General features: G+C 31.1%; 1 protein-coding gene across 1 annotated transcript in view; it reads right to left on the bottom strand.

Annotated features, from left to right (window-relative positions):
* Nucleotides 1-2,789: 2,789 nt before the first annotated feature.
* LOC130448169 (alpha-tocopherol transfer protein-like) overlaps nt 2,790-14,134 on the bottom strand; it is a 38,857-nt gene continuing 27,512 nt past the window's right edge. Inside the window, exons 2-6 of the mRNA XM_056785415.1 lie at nt 12,537-12,685; nt 9,348-9,507; nt 6,007-6,262; nt 4,674-4,887; nt 2,790-3,678 (exon numbers count right to left, since the gene is read on the bottom strand). Coding sequence (XP_056641393.1) covers nt 3,527-3,678; nt 4,674-4,887; nt 6,007-6,262; nt 9,348-9,507; nt 12,537-12,675 — 921 coding nt within the window. The 5' untranslated portion in view covers nt 12,676-12,685 and the 3' untranslated portion in view covers nt 2,790-3,526. The remainder of the gene's footprint in view (nt 3,679-4,673; nt 4,888-6,006; nt 6,263-9,347; nt 9,508-12,536; nt 12,686-14,134) is intronic.

The following is a 14,134-nucleotide window of genomic DNA, read 5'->3' as shown; positions in this document are numbered from 1 at the left end:
CGATTAAAACTCATTTACCAGAGCAATTATAATAAAATTATGCAACGAATATGTGTAATTTGCCTTTCGTTTTTAGGGATGGATTATAGTTTTTACGGGACTAAAAACTTCCTTATTTTAAATTTATTGAAGAGGAGTTTACACCCCGATCACTAAATTTAAGCAATAATACGTCACAATTTGAAGATATTAGATGAGAACATGTGAATTTTGTGCACAAAGGTCTTGTGATACGACGGGTATTATGGTGGTATCTACATTGTTGTCAGATCTCTGCTCTGTCTTGAAATATAATGAATTTTGTCATTTCAAATGGATCACCCTGTATATTTTGTGGTTTTAAAAATCCTTATAAATACTAATTATTTTTTATGATATTCTCTATACCTAAATTCCATAATTTCAGAGTTATAGCTATATTATCTTCATCAAAATTACAATAAATATTGTAGATTTAGATGGCTACAAATGAATAAAATCATTTAATTCGAATACTCTCTGATAATTTGTGTACTAATTCAAATTTAGTAAAAAGGTATAGTGTTAGTAAGTTGGTAAAAAGTTTATCGAAACTGGTGCCGTAAAATATTTATCTAAATCATGGCGCAGAAAAACCTTTAACAACTGAAGACAAATCTTTAAATGTTTGTGTCATATTAGAAGAAGATCCACATCTGTGAAGTAGAAAAATTACGAATTTTAGGAAAATACAGTAGAGGCGATTACAGTATATGCTTAAAATGTCCATTTACTTCCATACAAGAAGCCATGCGATTTTTAAAACTCTGAAATATATTTTGCATCATCCCTGACTGCTCAATCCTTCTTATCTCTGTGGTATTCCTATCATTTAATTCCTGAATATTGGCTGATTTTGGATTTATAAACGATGTTTTTTAAGTGATCCTACAGGAAATACTCTAAAGGATTCATGTCGGGTTATCGCGGGTCCATTCGATAAAATAACTACGTCTCACCACACACACATAATGAGGTGGGGCACCATCTTGTAACCAAATATTATCACTTGGGATATTGTTATTGTCTGAAGTTTTTTTAAATGTAATTGAAAATACTTACTTGGAATTAAAAGTACCAACTCAGGTATAATACTAGAACCCTCAATGAAAAAGAATCCAATTATTTTGTTGCTTATTCCAGCCCATACATTCAGTTTTTCGGGATATTATGTGTGGGATTCAAGTATTTAACGAGGATTGTTACGTGACCAGTATCTACAATTATGACGATTTATGTTTCCATTAATACAAAAAGTGGCCTCGTCGCAAAATATAACATTACATAAATTGGGATCGTTTTGATTGTAACATTTTTCCATCATTAGGTCTGCAAACTCCTCACGTTTATCGTCATCTGACAAATCTTGAACCAATGTTACTTTGTATGGATGGAATTTATTATCACGTGAAATTTTCATTACGGATGTTTGCGAAATATCAAGTTCCCTGGATATCAAGTATGAATCGTCTTCTAACAGGACACAAACATCTAAGATTTGTTTTTCTAAGCCCTAATTTGGAGAAATTTTTTACTGAACCAGTCTCGTTAAACTTTTTGACTAATTTACTGGCAGAAGACCATGTTATGGGATATCGGTTAGGATATAAATTATTAAAGATATTACATGTTTCTTGATGACTTCTACGCCTATCACCATATCCTAATAGCGTTAAAATATCGTTCTTTTTCAAATAAACGATCCATTGTGACTTTCAATTAACTTCACAATAACAATTTATTGAAACGTCAAATAAAATAATAAGTATAAAAGTATTTCGAAAACCGAACAATATTTGTTTGAGCTGCTGTGTGAGACCTTGCATTGTTGTGATGGGAAGATTAGCCTTATGCGATTGGTTCACCTGATTTTTCGAATATTTATGGCAAACAAATGCTGATTTACAATTCAGAATTGACCGTTCTGCTTTATTCTGATGGAATGGTGACGATATGTCCAGTTATTCTGAATAAATAGGGGACCATTTGCTGCTTCGTTCCGAACCCCTTGTTGGATTTGGTTCTTCTTGAAAGATTCATACAGTCGATTTTTGTTTAGTTTTGGATTTATATGCATTGATAAATGACTCGTCGCCTATCACGATCTTAAATATTTCTTTGAAAGCAACGCGATAGAATTTCCTCAGCATTTTTTTGCACCAATCAACACGAGCTATTTTTGAACGTTATCAAATTTTCATGCAATATTGAATGTATGTGACTGAAACTAATGGCGTATTATGCCTCAATCTTATAGTTTGTCAAATTTATCTGTATCAGTTCAGCATAGCATCGATGTTTTCTGGCACAACTGCCGATTATGGACGACTTTCACGAAATTCATCCTATAGCGAAGTACGACCACGATTGAATTCGGAAAACCAGCGAATCACGGTGGCTTGACATGGTGCTCCATCACCAACAGTTGCGGAAAGTTGATCTACACACTGCTGTTGGTTTATTCCAAGTCAAAAATGTTCGCCATGTATTCCATTTTCTAACCAAAATGAATGGTTCAAGTATCAGTAAACAATTCAAATACAACTCGTATAACAACACGTTTTGAGTGCGTTGACAATTAAAAATGTCAAACTTTAAGATGGCAATGTCAGATTTGAAATATTCACATCAGTGTTGTTATATCTCAAAACTTAAGTAGCCACCCTCGTATTAAGTAGTTATTTTGGAAACCTAATCAGAGTGGGGTTTAGAAATAAAGTACAATGAATAAAAGTGTTTTTTCAATGCTAATGGAGCAATGAGAGACAGTATGATATTTCTTCATTTATTACGAAAGTTTTATAAAATTTGTATAATTATAATCATATAATACTAGATAATAATTATAATAATGATAATATATTCCAACTATTTAATTTGAAATGATTCATAATTTGGTATATCAAGTTCAAATAAATTGAAGAGAGATTTTCCAACGGCTGTACAACATGTTTTTTATTTTGATTCAATGCATTGCATTTGAAGAAGAAAAATAAATTCATATAAAAGTTTCACTAAACATCATACGAAGATTATCTTACTTTTTCCAATTGTTCCGATTTCCATTTTACCTTGATATCAGCAACAAAGCTACACTTGATTGGCTTTGTTCTTCAATTTTTAGACCTGATACTACAGTTATCATCATAGTAAAAGTTATAACAACCAATGCATGACAAAATACCTATCGTATATCATTTTGAATTATAAAATTGTGTAATAGTTGAATAAACATACATGTCTAAAAATATCCATATTTCACTGATCCAAGTATAACTATATGACATAATATTATTATTGATGATGTTTTAAACCACCTTCTATAAATTTATCATGACTTCTTAAATAATGAAGATATAAATTTTGCAAATAATATAAGCGTAACCCAATGCCCCATGATAACATCAAGTAAAAAAAGAAATGTGTCGAAGATTTAGTTTCATTATTATTCAGAAGAAGAGGTTTCAACAAATTTAACCCAGCATAAAAAATATTAACAAATCGAATTCTAATCAATGGTGAGTTGTTTGAAGCTACCATCTAATCCAAATAGATCATCATAGTTAGTAGGTTTTCCTGGTCTTTTAGATTCATCCGCCTTAATATTTTCTTGAGCTTTGAACCAGGGAGTGTATTCCTTCAATTTTTCCATCCATTGATCTGAAAATATGAAATTATAATTGAATATTCCTTTAATATTAGGTAGCAACAAAAAACCGATAAGGTGAATTATATTATTACAAACATATTACGTGACATACAATTTGAATATTATTTATTTATTAATTAGATATCTATAGTTATCTCAAAATTCAGTTCATTATTAGGTGAAATTATGAATGATTTGTTTCATAATAGCTTTCATCTGCTCTGTGACGGCCTCATCAATTTTGGAAATAATGTCAAAAAAGTAACTGGTGACTGATATATATTTCAACTACAGCTATTATAGCTATAGCTACATTTCAACATTATCACCTTTGAACTAGAAAACAAAATTAACGTTGATGCGTTAACAAAGAACCATGTTTGTTGGTAGATTCAACTTGATCCTACTGAAATGATTATACTTTGTGTTTATTATTCTGTTGAAATTATGTTAAGAAAAAAAAATTTTAGCTAAACTAAACAAAAACAATCATCAGCTGTTTGATGGGTCGTCAAATAAAGCAGGATTGCTACGTAGAAGTGTGAACCTTTAAAAAATCCTTAGTAGTAGTAGGCTAACAGATCAGAAAGGGTTCCACCTTTTCTCTACACAGATTGTTATGATACTAATTGAAACAGATTCATTGTTCTCATAAAAATTTTTTCACCGTATTCTATTTTTGTTAGACGCCGCCTGTTTGCTTGAAAAAATTCATTGTTTTTGATTTCATATCACTTCTTAATTATTTTATTCTATTTATTAGAAGAAAAAACTTCTATTATTAACTATTACCAAAATATTGATTCCTAGAAAATTATGAATAATGAGGAATAAAGTGATTTCAATTCTTAAGAAAGGTGAGAAATCTACGTACCTCGGTGAAAGTGTCGTGAACTTGAAAATAATGAAAGAATACTTTGAACTACAAACGTTAGGAAGTTATTCAAGGTAGCGGTTACAAATGAAATATTTTTTACTAGCTGTTATGTAATAGTATAAAACGTACCGTGAAAAACTTGTAATGGTCCAGCTGTACCTTCATATTCTTCAGGTAAAATATCTTTGGGTATAAATTTGTGTAGAGATTCAAAGTTGCTATGGACATGAATCCTTCCTCTAATCTTTTCTTTTAAAAATGGCTTGATCCAAGTGATGATTTTGTCGACCAAAGGAGAGACATTGACTACATGAACTTCTTTCAGTTTCACTGGATAGGCTTCCTGAAAAGAATTTATGTCTATCAAATATACAATGATTTAACAAAGTACGAAGCTCCTCCAAATCTATCGTTTACAATTTACAAAAGCACGTCATATAGCTCATTTCTTTAGAGAGCTATAGTTTTTCATCCCTATACATCATAAACCACAATCATGACAGAACCTTTGAAATAATATTGAGGTTGTATCTTCCTTTTTACCTAACAATACTTTGTTGATTTAGTTACTAGTTTTGTTTAACCTTTTTGAAGATATTCGACGAGATGAATGCCATGATCAACCCAAAATAAAACGGGTGCAACCGACTGTTAAAGCTGCTTTTGCCATTTTAGGAGCAGGATCGTCTTTAGCAATCCACTGTTTTCTTTATAGAAGTATAGCGTATACGATGTACCCAACATGCTGACACCTTGCGCTTGCTTAAGTTTCCAGTCAGGTAAATGACAAATACATTCTTTTGATATGCTGATAGCCTCTTCTTGCTTTATAGCTTAAATCCGACGATCAATCGTAGCATTTGGTGAACTTAAATTATAGTGCAGATTCTCTACATACAGTGTCTAGATCTTATTTAATTTACGTAGGTATTTTGCCTTCCAAAACAAATAATTAATGACAGCTCGATTCTAAATTTTTTACATTTTCAGGAAAATTTCTGAAGCTACTCACTTATACGATTGAGGTCGAAAACTTTTAAGGCAAACTCGCTTACTAACAAGATCTTTATTAACTACTTGTTTAATTTCGATATATTGATTTACAGTTGTGAAGGTATTTTCAACAAGTACTGCTGTGAGTTATGGGTAACAATTTTCTTGGATAATTCAGACAAACTGGGCTCAATCACAAGATGATAATTCAATTCATCGACCTCTTTTGCTCATATAATTTTTTGGCTTTTGAATAACTCCATTAAGATTTTTTGCTTAGTTATTCTTATGTGATCTACATCATTGCTTGTGTCGTATATAGTATAAAATCAGCTATTTTGTTCACTAATAATTTTTCGACAGTGTGTTAATAATATAGTATATTGGGACCACAATACATACAATATATTTCTATTCTTCAGGTTTATTTGTTTGAATATACTTCAAATATCAACTGAATAGTACTCACTTGAATAATAACTAAGAATTTTTTAATTAAAGCTGGATTAATTTTGGAAAAATGAGAAGCTGTAGCAACACTGGCATCCAAAATATAAACATCACCCGCTACGCCAGTTTCTTCAGCTGCAAGTCTTACGTCTCCGATCATGAGAACTACTTTCATAATATCCGCCACGTCGTAATCGTATACATCATTTTTTTTAGATCTCAATACTACCACTCTTCGTCCATTGGGTGTTAAACCTGGAAGTGGTGGTATGTGCCTGAAACAAATACATTGTATTTTCAATTTTGAATATATTATTGATTAGATTCAATTTCTAATTTTTGCAAAGAAAAATTGCTTTGATTAATTAAATATGAATACCTTCTTCGGAGTATATAATAGACAGATGTGTATTATATGTTATGAACCTATTCAAGTTTATAACTAAAATGCGTTATAGTCAGACAACAAATCTTTATAAATACTCTGTGAGGTAGAATAGGGAATTAAAAAAAAGATATTTATGAATCTTCGCTGGCAAGTACAATAAAATATAATACATCTGATAGCACATTTTTCGCTTCTAGGTTCGCAAATAAGTACTTTCGCTTTTTACGGATAGAGAACGTTGCTTTATTTTTTGAATAACTTTTATTAGTGCTGTACTTTGCCGTTTGTCACGTGATACTGGTCACATTGACGTAACTTTAGACGCAAGTAGTGCGTGATTTCTATTAGAGCTATTAGTTGTCAGTTAATTTTAAATGGAGTGCAGAAGCGAAAATTATCGGCATATTCTACTTTTCCGTAAAGGAAAGAAAGCTGTTACAACTCATAAAGAAATATATGTAGTTTATGGTGCTGATTGCTTAACAGATCGCAGAATTGGTTTAAAACAATCTGTTCTGGAGATTTTTTCCTCAAAGAGGAGCAACGTTCTGGTCGGCCTACTGGATGATCAAATCAAAGTAATTAAAGAGGTTCGTCATATGTTCGAGAGGTTGCGAAGAGGCTTCATGTATCGCACACAACAATTGAAAGATTCTGGTGATAAAAAATGGATCATGTATAGTAACATAGTTCAAAAACGATCATGGAGCGAACACGATAAATCAGCCAACCACATCGAACGCTGAAAAATAACAAAAAAACTCATGCTCTCGTTTAGTGGGATTACAAAGGTATTGCGTTTTTTGAACTACTTCCAACGAACTAAACGATCAATTTTGATGCCAACAATTAAGAAAACTGGATGAAGCAATCAAAGAAAAACCGCGAGAATTGTCAAATCGCAAAGGTGTGTTCCACCATGATAATGCAAGGCCTCACACGTCTTTGGCAACATTTGGAGCTTGGCTGGGAAGTGATGCCACATCCCTCTGATTATCATTTATTTCGAAGTTTGCAAAATTCTTTGAATGGCCACACTTTCACAAATGACGATGACCTTCAATCGCCCCTGGTTTATTTTTTGGCTGATGAGGACTAGAAATTTTCATAAGCGCGTAATTATGAAGCGGAAAGAAAGTTGAGCAAAATATACACATAATAATCAAAAACTATTGTTTACTTTATACTACAAAAATGAAATTATTTTGTCGCCAACCCATATTACGCTCCGGTTTTGTCGGCACATTTTTTTTAATTCCCATTAAGGTCTTCAAGTAAGAACTTCCGAAGCTTGTCAGTTAATAGTGTCATATAGAAGAAATGTTTTATCAAAATAAGTATAGACTTCGGCAACTGATTGAGATCTGGAGCATTTAGAATCCAACTACAATTTTTATGAAAAAGCGAGAAGGTTTATTTGTGGATGAAAGGATATGTCAACTTTAAAATTGTCACATGTGAGACGTTATCAACCCAAATAAGAATCTAGAGTGCCCCACGCCTTAGGAAAATTTACTGGTATGGAGTTTAGGCTGACGATACTAAAAACATCTCAATTGTCAAGATTCACGGATCAGAATAGTGTTGAAAGTCAGACAGTCTGTTTCAAATAGCAAGTGCGACAGAAGATTTCACAAAACTTCATTAACACTAGATGCCGCGGAAATGATAGATGACTGAAGACATATCATCTCCACCTGTTTCCACTAGTATCGAAGAAATGAAAAGCTTCGTATCATGCTATAGCTGACGCATCGTTTATATGTGATTCAAAAGTTAGGGACCCAGCCCAACTAACATTTTTGTAGTAGGGTGCGGCACTATATTTTTGAAGTTAAGATGTTAATTATTTCCATGTTCTCTTAATGTTTAATCAGTTATTGTGGTTTTTTTGTCTAATGCCAATTAGGAGCTTTGTCTAAAATTTCATAAAAAATAGGTCCACAAAGTTTTTAATGCGAATATGCTGAACAGAGCCAAGATCTAAAAGAAGGGTTATGCAATTGACATTCCAGAACTAGTATCTTTTAATTGATTTTTCGTTTACCTCTAGGTTCATACCGGTAACGAAGATTTCTAGAAATACCTTTTTGATAATTTATAAGACTGTAAGTATCCTATAAGCACCTAAGGTTTAATTGCAAGAATAATGACACCTAGGTAAGTTTTATAAAAGTTTTTAAGGTTTTTATTATTACTTAAGGCTTCATATAAAACTATAGGTTATTAAAAAACGAAATGACAAACATGGAGTCCTTTTATATGGCAGCCATTTTTATGTTTGAGTTTGAATTGACATAAATATCCGCAGAAAAAAGAATATTGCATATTAAGCAGTATTACTGAAGCTTAAAGATGTAGTTTTTCAAAAACATAGGACTAAGTAAGGTTGTGCAATTTATTCGAAAAATAAAAACAAGAATAATGAGTCTATATTTTGATTTTCATGTTTTTATGAAAAAATTGTTAGAGCCCAAACCGAGGGCTCTAGAAATATTTAATAAAATATTTTTTTAACGTTTTTATGTATGATATCAAAGTAGAAATCCATTGCTAAATGGAAAATAATAATTAGACAAGGACAATAGAACATATTTTAACATGACATATAAAGATAACGACAACCTCTTAGTTTCAAGAGGAAATTAGAAATTTTATATGGTATTAAAATTAAGTCACTGTTACCTATAAAGGTTACAGATGTTTTATACGAGTAATGAAAACATTTGGCGAGCAATTTATGAGTTCTTAGGTTTTATAAAATAGGTAATCGTACTTAGCGCGATTTGGTTATAATATTCAAATATGAACATTTTTGTTTTTGTTATGCTGGTATACATTCAAGGTAAGTTTTTTACTGTGTAGTGGGCTGGAAAATGTAAGTTTGAAAATTTAAGATGCAACTATTGGTTATAATTCGCACCAACCAAACGGTTAAAAAAGTAATAAATAATAGCTCATCCTCAACTTACCCTAGTTCTCTAACCAATTTTAATTCTGGATTCGAAATGTCTCTATTGGAAAATATTTCTGGACATGCTGTTCTCATCGTGAAATACATGTCTAACTTCCTTTTGCATTTTTCTAGAGAAAACTTACAGCCTCTCAAGAAGGTCATCATTCGACTTTCGTCTATAACAGAAATCACAATATCATAGTATACATAGTTGTTGTGGAAAATAGATCTATTATTATTTGTAAAGTGGATTTATGAAAATATCCATCACCTTTTTTCAGTAATATAGCATTCTTTATCCACGAAATATTGAAAGTCCTCACTTATCATGCTTTGATTGACAAGTAGTGCGGAAATCGTGCAGACCAAAATATTAGACGAAGCAGGTAACAAAAGGTACTTGGAAAAAAAAGTAGACAATAATTGGTGATATTAACTATAAAAAATTGTTTTTACACATTTTATCATCAATCAAATGATAATTTTGAGAAAAAACAAGAATATTCACTGTCACATTTTAGTCAATTAATGCGCCTGATTTACGGTTTTACATAAACTCGATATTACTTCTCGACTCGACGATAAATTTTATTACAGTTTGCCATCACACACGGTGATACTTGCGTTATCAATGTTTCTCACACTTTCATCAACAGAGAAATAAAAAATTTACTATTCAATTACTATTCTCAAATTTATTAAATTTCTTTTGTTTATCGATGTAATCTATATATGAAATCTAGTAACCATCTCTAGTCTTATGTTTTTCTTGTCACAATATTCTCAAGTCAAGAGAAAAAGAAATTTCTCTAACAAAATATTTATATTTATAAAAACTCTTCTTCTTCTTTGAATCTGTAAGCTTTCTCTTTTTGCATAGAAATAAATGAGCAAAAATTTTCAGTGAAAATTCATCGTTCAAGATCACTGGTTTAAATATTTGATTTCACTACAAGCTTCACAGATTTTCTAGACCCTTAGCTTCAATCTTATTTACTTCTTTTGGTCCATTGCTTCTTTTCTCCACTTTTCTCCACCTACCTCATGTCATAGACTTTTTCTTTAAGCGTCCTTATTTTCTTTTCCCACCTTCTCCTCCTTCCAATATCTTCCCCACAATTCTTTGGTGTAGCATTGTGGCAAAGTGTTCTAACCATTTTGCTCTTTATGCTCTGAAAATGTGTGTTATTCTGAAATTCTGTATATAAACATTATATTTGTATTTATATTTTTCTTCCTCATGATTCAAGAATATTCTCATCTTTGTTATCATCGACAAACCATTCGATACTGTATATGAAAATTGGTCACTATATCCAGATTGGGGTGAGATTTTTTTCAATTGAGTTAAGTTTAGATGAATTTTTGAAAATCCTGTCTCATCTTGACTCTTTTGAAGTGGTTATCTTGATTCAAACTAGTTACTATCATATAACATGCATGTTCATAGAGATGATCGACCCGATTTTATATAAGTACTGTGTTGTTAAAAATTCAGAAGATGTCCTTGAACAGTCCTTGAAAGAGTTTTTATTCTTAGTTTTTCTGATTCTCTGTTTCCTCATCTCATTTTCTCCTATATTTGTAGATGTTACGGTTACTCCTTGATAATTAAATTGATTCACTTCTTACATTATTTTCCACTTGCCATCTATTTAGTGTAGTGCTTTCATCTGCATCCTCATGTATTTTGTGTCCTCTCCATTTAATTGTAACGTAATTTCGATGCTTTACCAGCAAATTGTGTAATCGACGTATACGCAATATGTTTTATGGTAAAAGATTGAACATGATGTTAAATATGTTTGTACAGAGAGAATCACTTTATCTTAATTCATTTTTCACTATAAATTCCTTAATTTTTCGAGTGATCCTACTTTTTCAAGTACTTTATATAGCTTTTGACTATGTTTTGGGTAGTAATCCTGTTTAAAATCAATGAAAGAAGATGTAATCTCACGGACCAAATAAAAATCACTTAATATTAGAGCACACTAAAGTGACATACTCATATCTATTTAGCCGAGAAAATTCACCAATATGTGAATCTTGAAATGAGAATCTAAACGTGAAACACTTCTCAAACAATATAATTTCTCTTCTAAACAATAATTGTAATACCGCAAACTTAATCAAATATCTAAAAGACACTCAATTATATCACAAATTGCCATGTCGCTAATAAACTTCGTAGTTGATTCGAAAATAAATTTGAAAAAAATAGATGTGAACCTACTTTTATTTGTAACTGTTGTTCTGTACCAGTTTAAGCATAAATATATTTGATTTTTATCATCTGTTGATCGCCTTATTCTTAAGCTTTTTTGGTATTCCCCTACTATGTAGTATTCATACTACCTTAAGCTATTTCGTATTACTTGGCTCTTATTGTATAGACCTTACCTAGTAATGCTATACCCCTACGATTTTTGCACATGATTTTATCTCATTCTTTATCAATATGGCCTATTTAATTCTTTCTGCATATATCTGGTATTTTCTTCTCTTATCATTACCCGTGTGGCACGTTCTATATATCCTTTTTGTAATGTTTCTGCATCATATTTTATTATTTCTGTATTTACTCAGGTACTTTTATTGTTTTTCATTGTGTGTTTATAATTGTGTATTTTTTTGTCTGCAGATGTGTTTTATAATTATTCTCTTCGTACTCTCTACTTGTTTGATAGGCTCTATTTTTAATTTTATTGACGGCCGCTTTGTTTTCATCATCAAACCATTCGATACTTAACACGAAAAAATGTATAAAAATTGGTCACTATATAGATGTTGGGGTGAGATTTTTCTAATTTAGTTAAATTGAGATGCATTATAGAAAGTCCTGTCTTATCTTGCCTGTTGTAAAATGGTTATCTTCATTAAAAACTAGTTACTATCAAAAAACTTCCATGTTCATAGAGAAAATCCACACACAATCAACTTTGTGCGACACATAGAAAAGTGAGAACCATCAAATTATGCCTAATAACTAAATCTCTTTAATTTCATATTTCTTAGACCTTTTGATATATTAATGCATCTAAATGTTCTTAATTTTGAGTCTCTTTATCAAAATATGATGACACTTAAAGAAAAGTCGAAATGTTAAATTTTATCTTCCAGAAATTATTAAAAAACCTAATTTTAAAACAGAAGAGACTTAAAATCAAGAACATTAAGATGCATTAATAAGTAAATTTATTACCCCAGGTGTCAGGTAAATGAGGTTGCTTCTTCAACCATTGCTTGATATGCTCTAAATCGGATTCTCTTGTATTAACATCTTCATTTAACTCTTTCCTGATGTTGATTTGGAGTTCGGGACTAGGTTGAACAAGAGTCATGTTTATTTATCTGAAACAAATAAATATAGTCATTATACGTTCATTAGAATCCAGTGGGTTATTGAAAAATATGCAAATTTTATTTTAGATTTACGTGTTCCTTGAGGTTGAATGCACAGTTCAGTACATATATTTTGTTGAAGACTATCTCAACCATTGGAATCATAGAAGTAAAAATAGAAATAATGTGATAATTATATAGGTATATGTATTATATTATGTATTATATGATTTTACGGTATATCCATGAATTTCAACAAGTTCATAGGGCCCAACAATTTTTTGCATATTTATGCATGTTATTAAATTATATATGGTTAAACCGGAAAGGACAGAATATTCAGGTGAATCAAATAAGAAGTAATTTTTCATTTTTGTTCATCTGTATGCATCATTATCTCGTCACATTCTAATAAATGGTATATCTGCAATAGTTGCATTGTCTTGTGCTTTAATGTATCGGAAAACTTCAAAATTTTTGAAGCTTTCGTATGAGAAATTATGATTTCTTTTCCAATGGGCTAGTTCTCGGTATTAAGTCTCGCTTTCAGTATTGTTAAGGTAAGTAATAATTTCTTCAGCAGTTAAGTCCTGGTCATTCAACCATCGGCCCAAATTTTATCCAGTATCCAGTATCTATCAATTCCACAGACAATCTTTAGATGTTGGATAACTCCCACTATTTATTTGATCAAAAATTGCGAAGGACTTTTTCGAAAACTCCTCTTCATATTTTCAATCACCCCTCAGTCCACTGTCTGGATAAGGAAAGTAACATTTCGTGGTTAATATATCACTCTGATTTCATTTTGCTTCTAATAGGAGTGATGGTGCATTGTTTAACAGTGGCCTGCCAAAGAAGTTTTTTTTTTGTGCAGAAAACGTTTCATCAACGGCATAAATTCCTTTTTGAACCAGTGGAAGAAAATTTGAGTTGTCATCCATGAACTCTTCTGGGAACGTTATATTACTGGAAAATTTTCTTAATCAAATTTTTGAATGCTCTGCTGGAATAATAGCGATAAAAAACCTTTTTTTTTCTTTTGTAGCCTTAAATCCGGCAGCATTCTCCGAGAAACTCTTGTTTCTTGACATCAAACCAAAATTGAAGCCTATTTCGTTACAGTCGTACATTTGTTCATCAATGTAAAACAAAATTTGATATTTTTCATTATATTAGTTCATGTTCATTTTTTTGTTACTTTTCCGGACGTCTTTCTTTCACTCGTAATAAATCAATATACTACTATTATCTATGAGCTTTGTAAAATTATAGTGTACTGTTCATACCATAGATTTTGTTTTGTGTTGATTGAAAAAATTAGTATTCTTATATGAATAAGTTATGTAAACTAACGTGTCAGACCATTGAAAATCCTACTATTCAAATGAATAAATGATTTGTTTATTTCACTGAAATTGGCATTTAACTGCCTAGGTTATCGTAGAAGAGAAATTC

Source organism: Diorhabda sublineata, chromosome 8, assembly GCF_026230105.1.
Source record: "Diorhabda sublineata isolate icDioSubl1.1 chromosome 8, icDioSubl1.1, whole genome shotgun sequence".
NCBI classification, from domain to species: Eukaryota; Metazoa; Arthropoda; class Insecta; order Coleoptera; family Chrysomelidae; genus Diorhabda; species Diorhabda sublineata.
The sequence above is the reverse complement of the archived record's forward strand: the minus strand, read 5'-3'. Positions and strand labels throughout refer to the sequence as shown.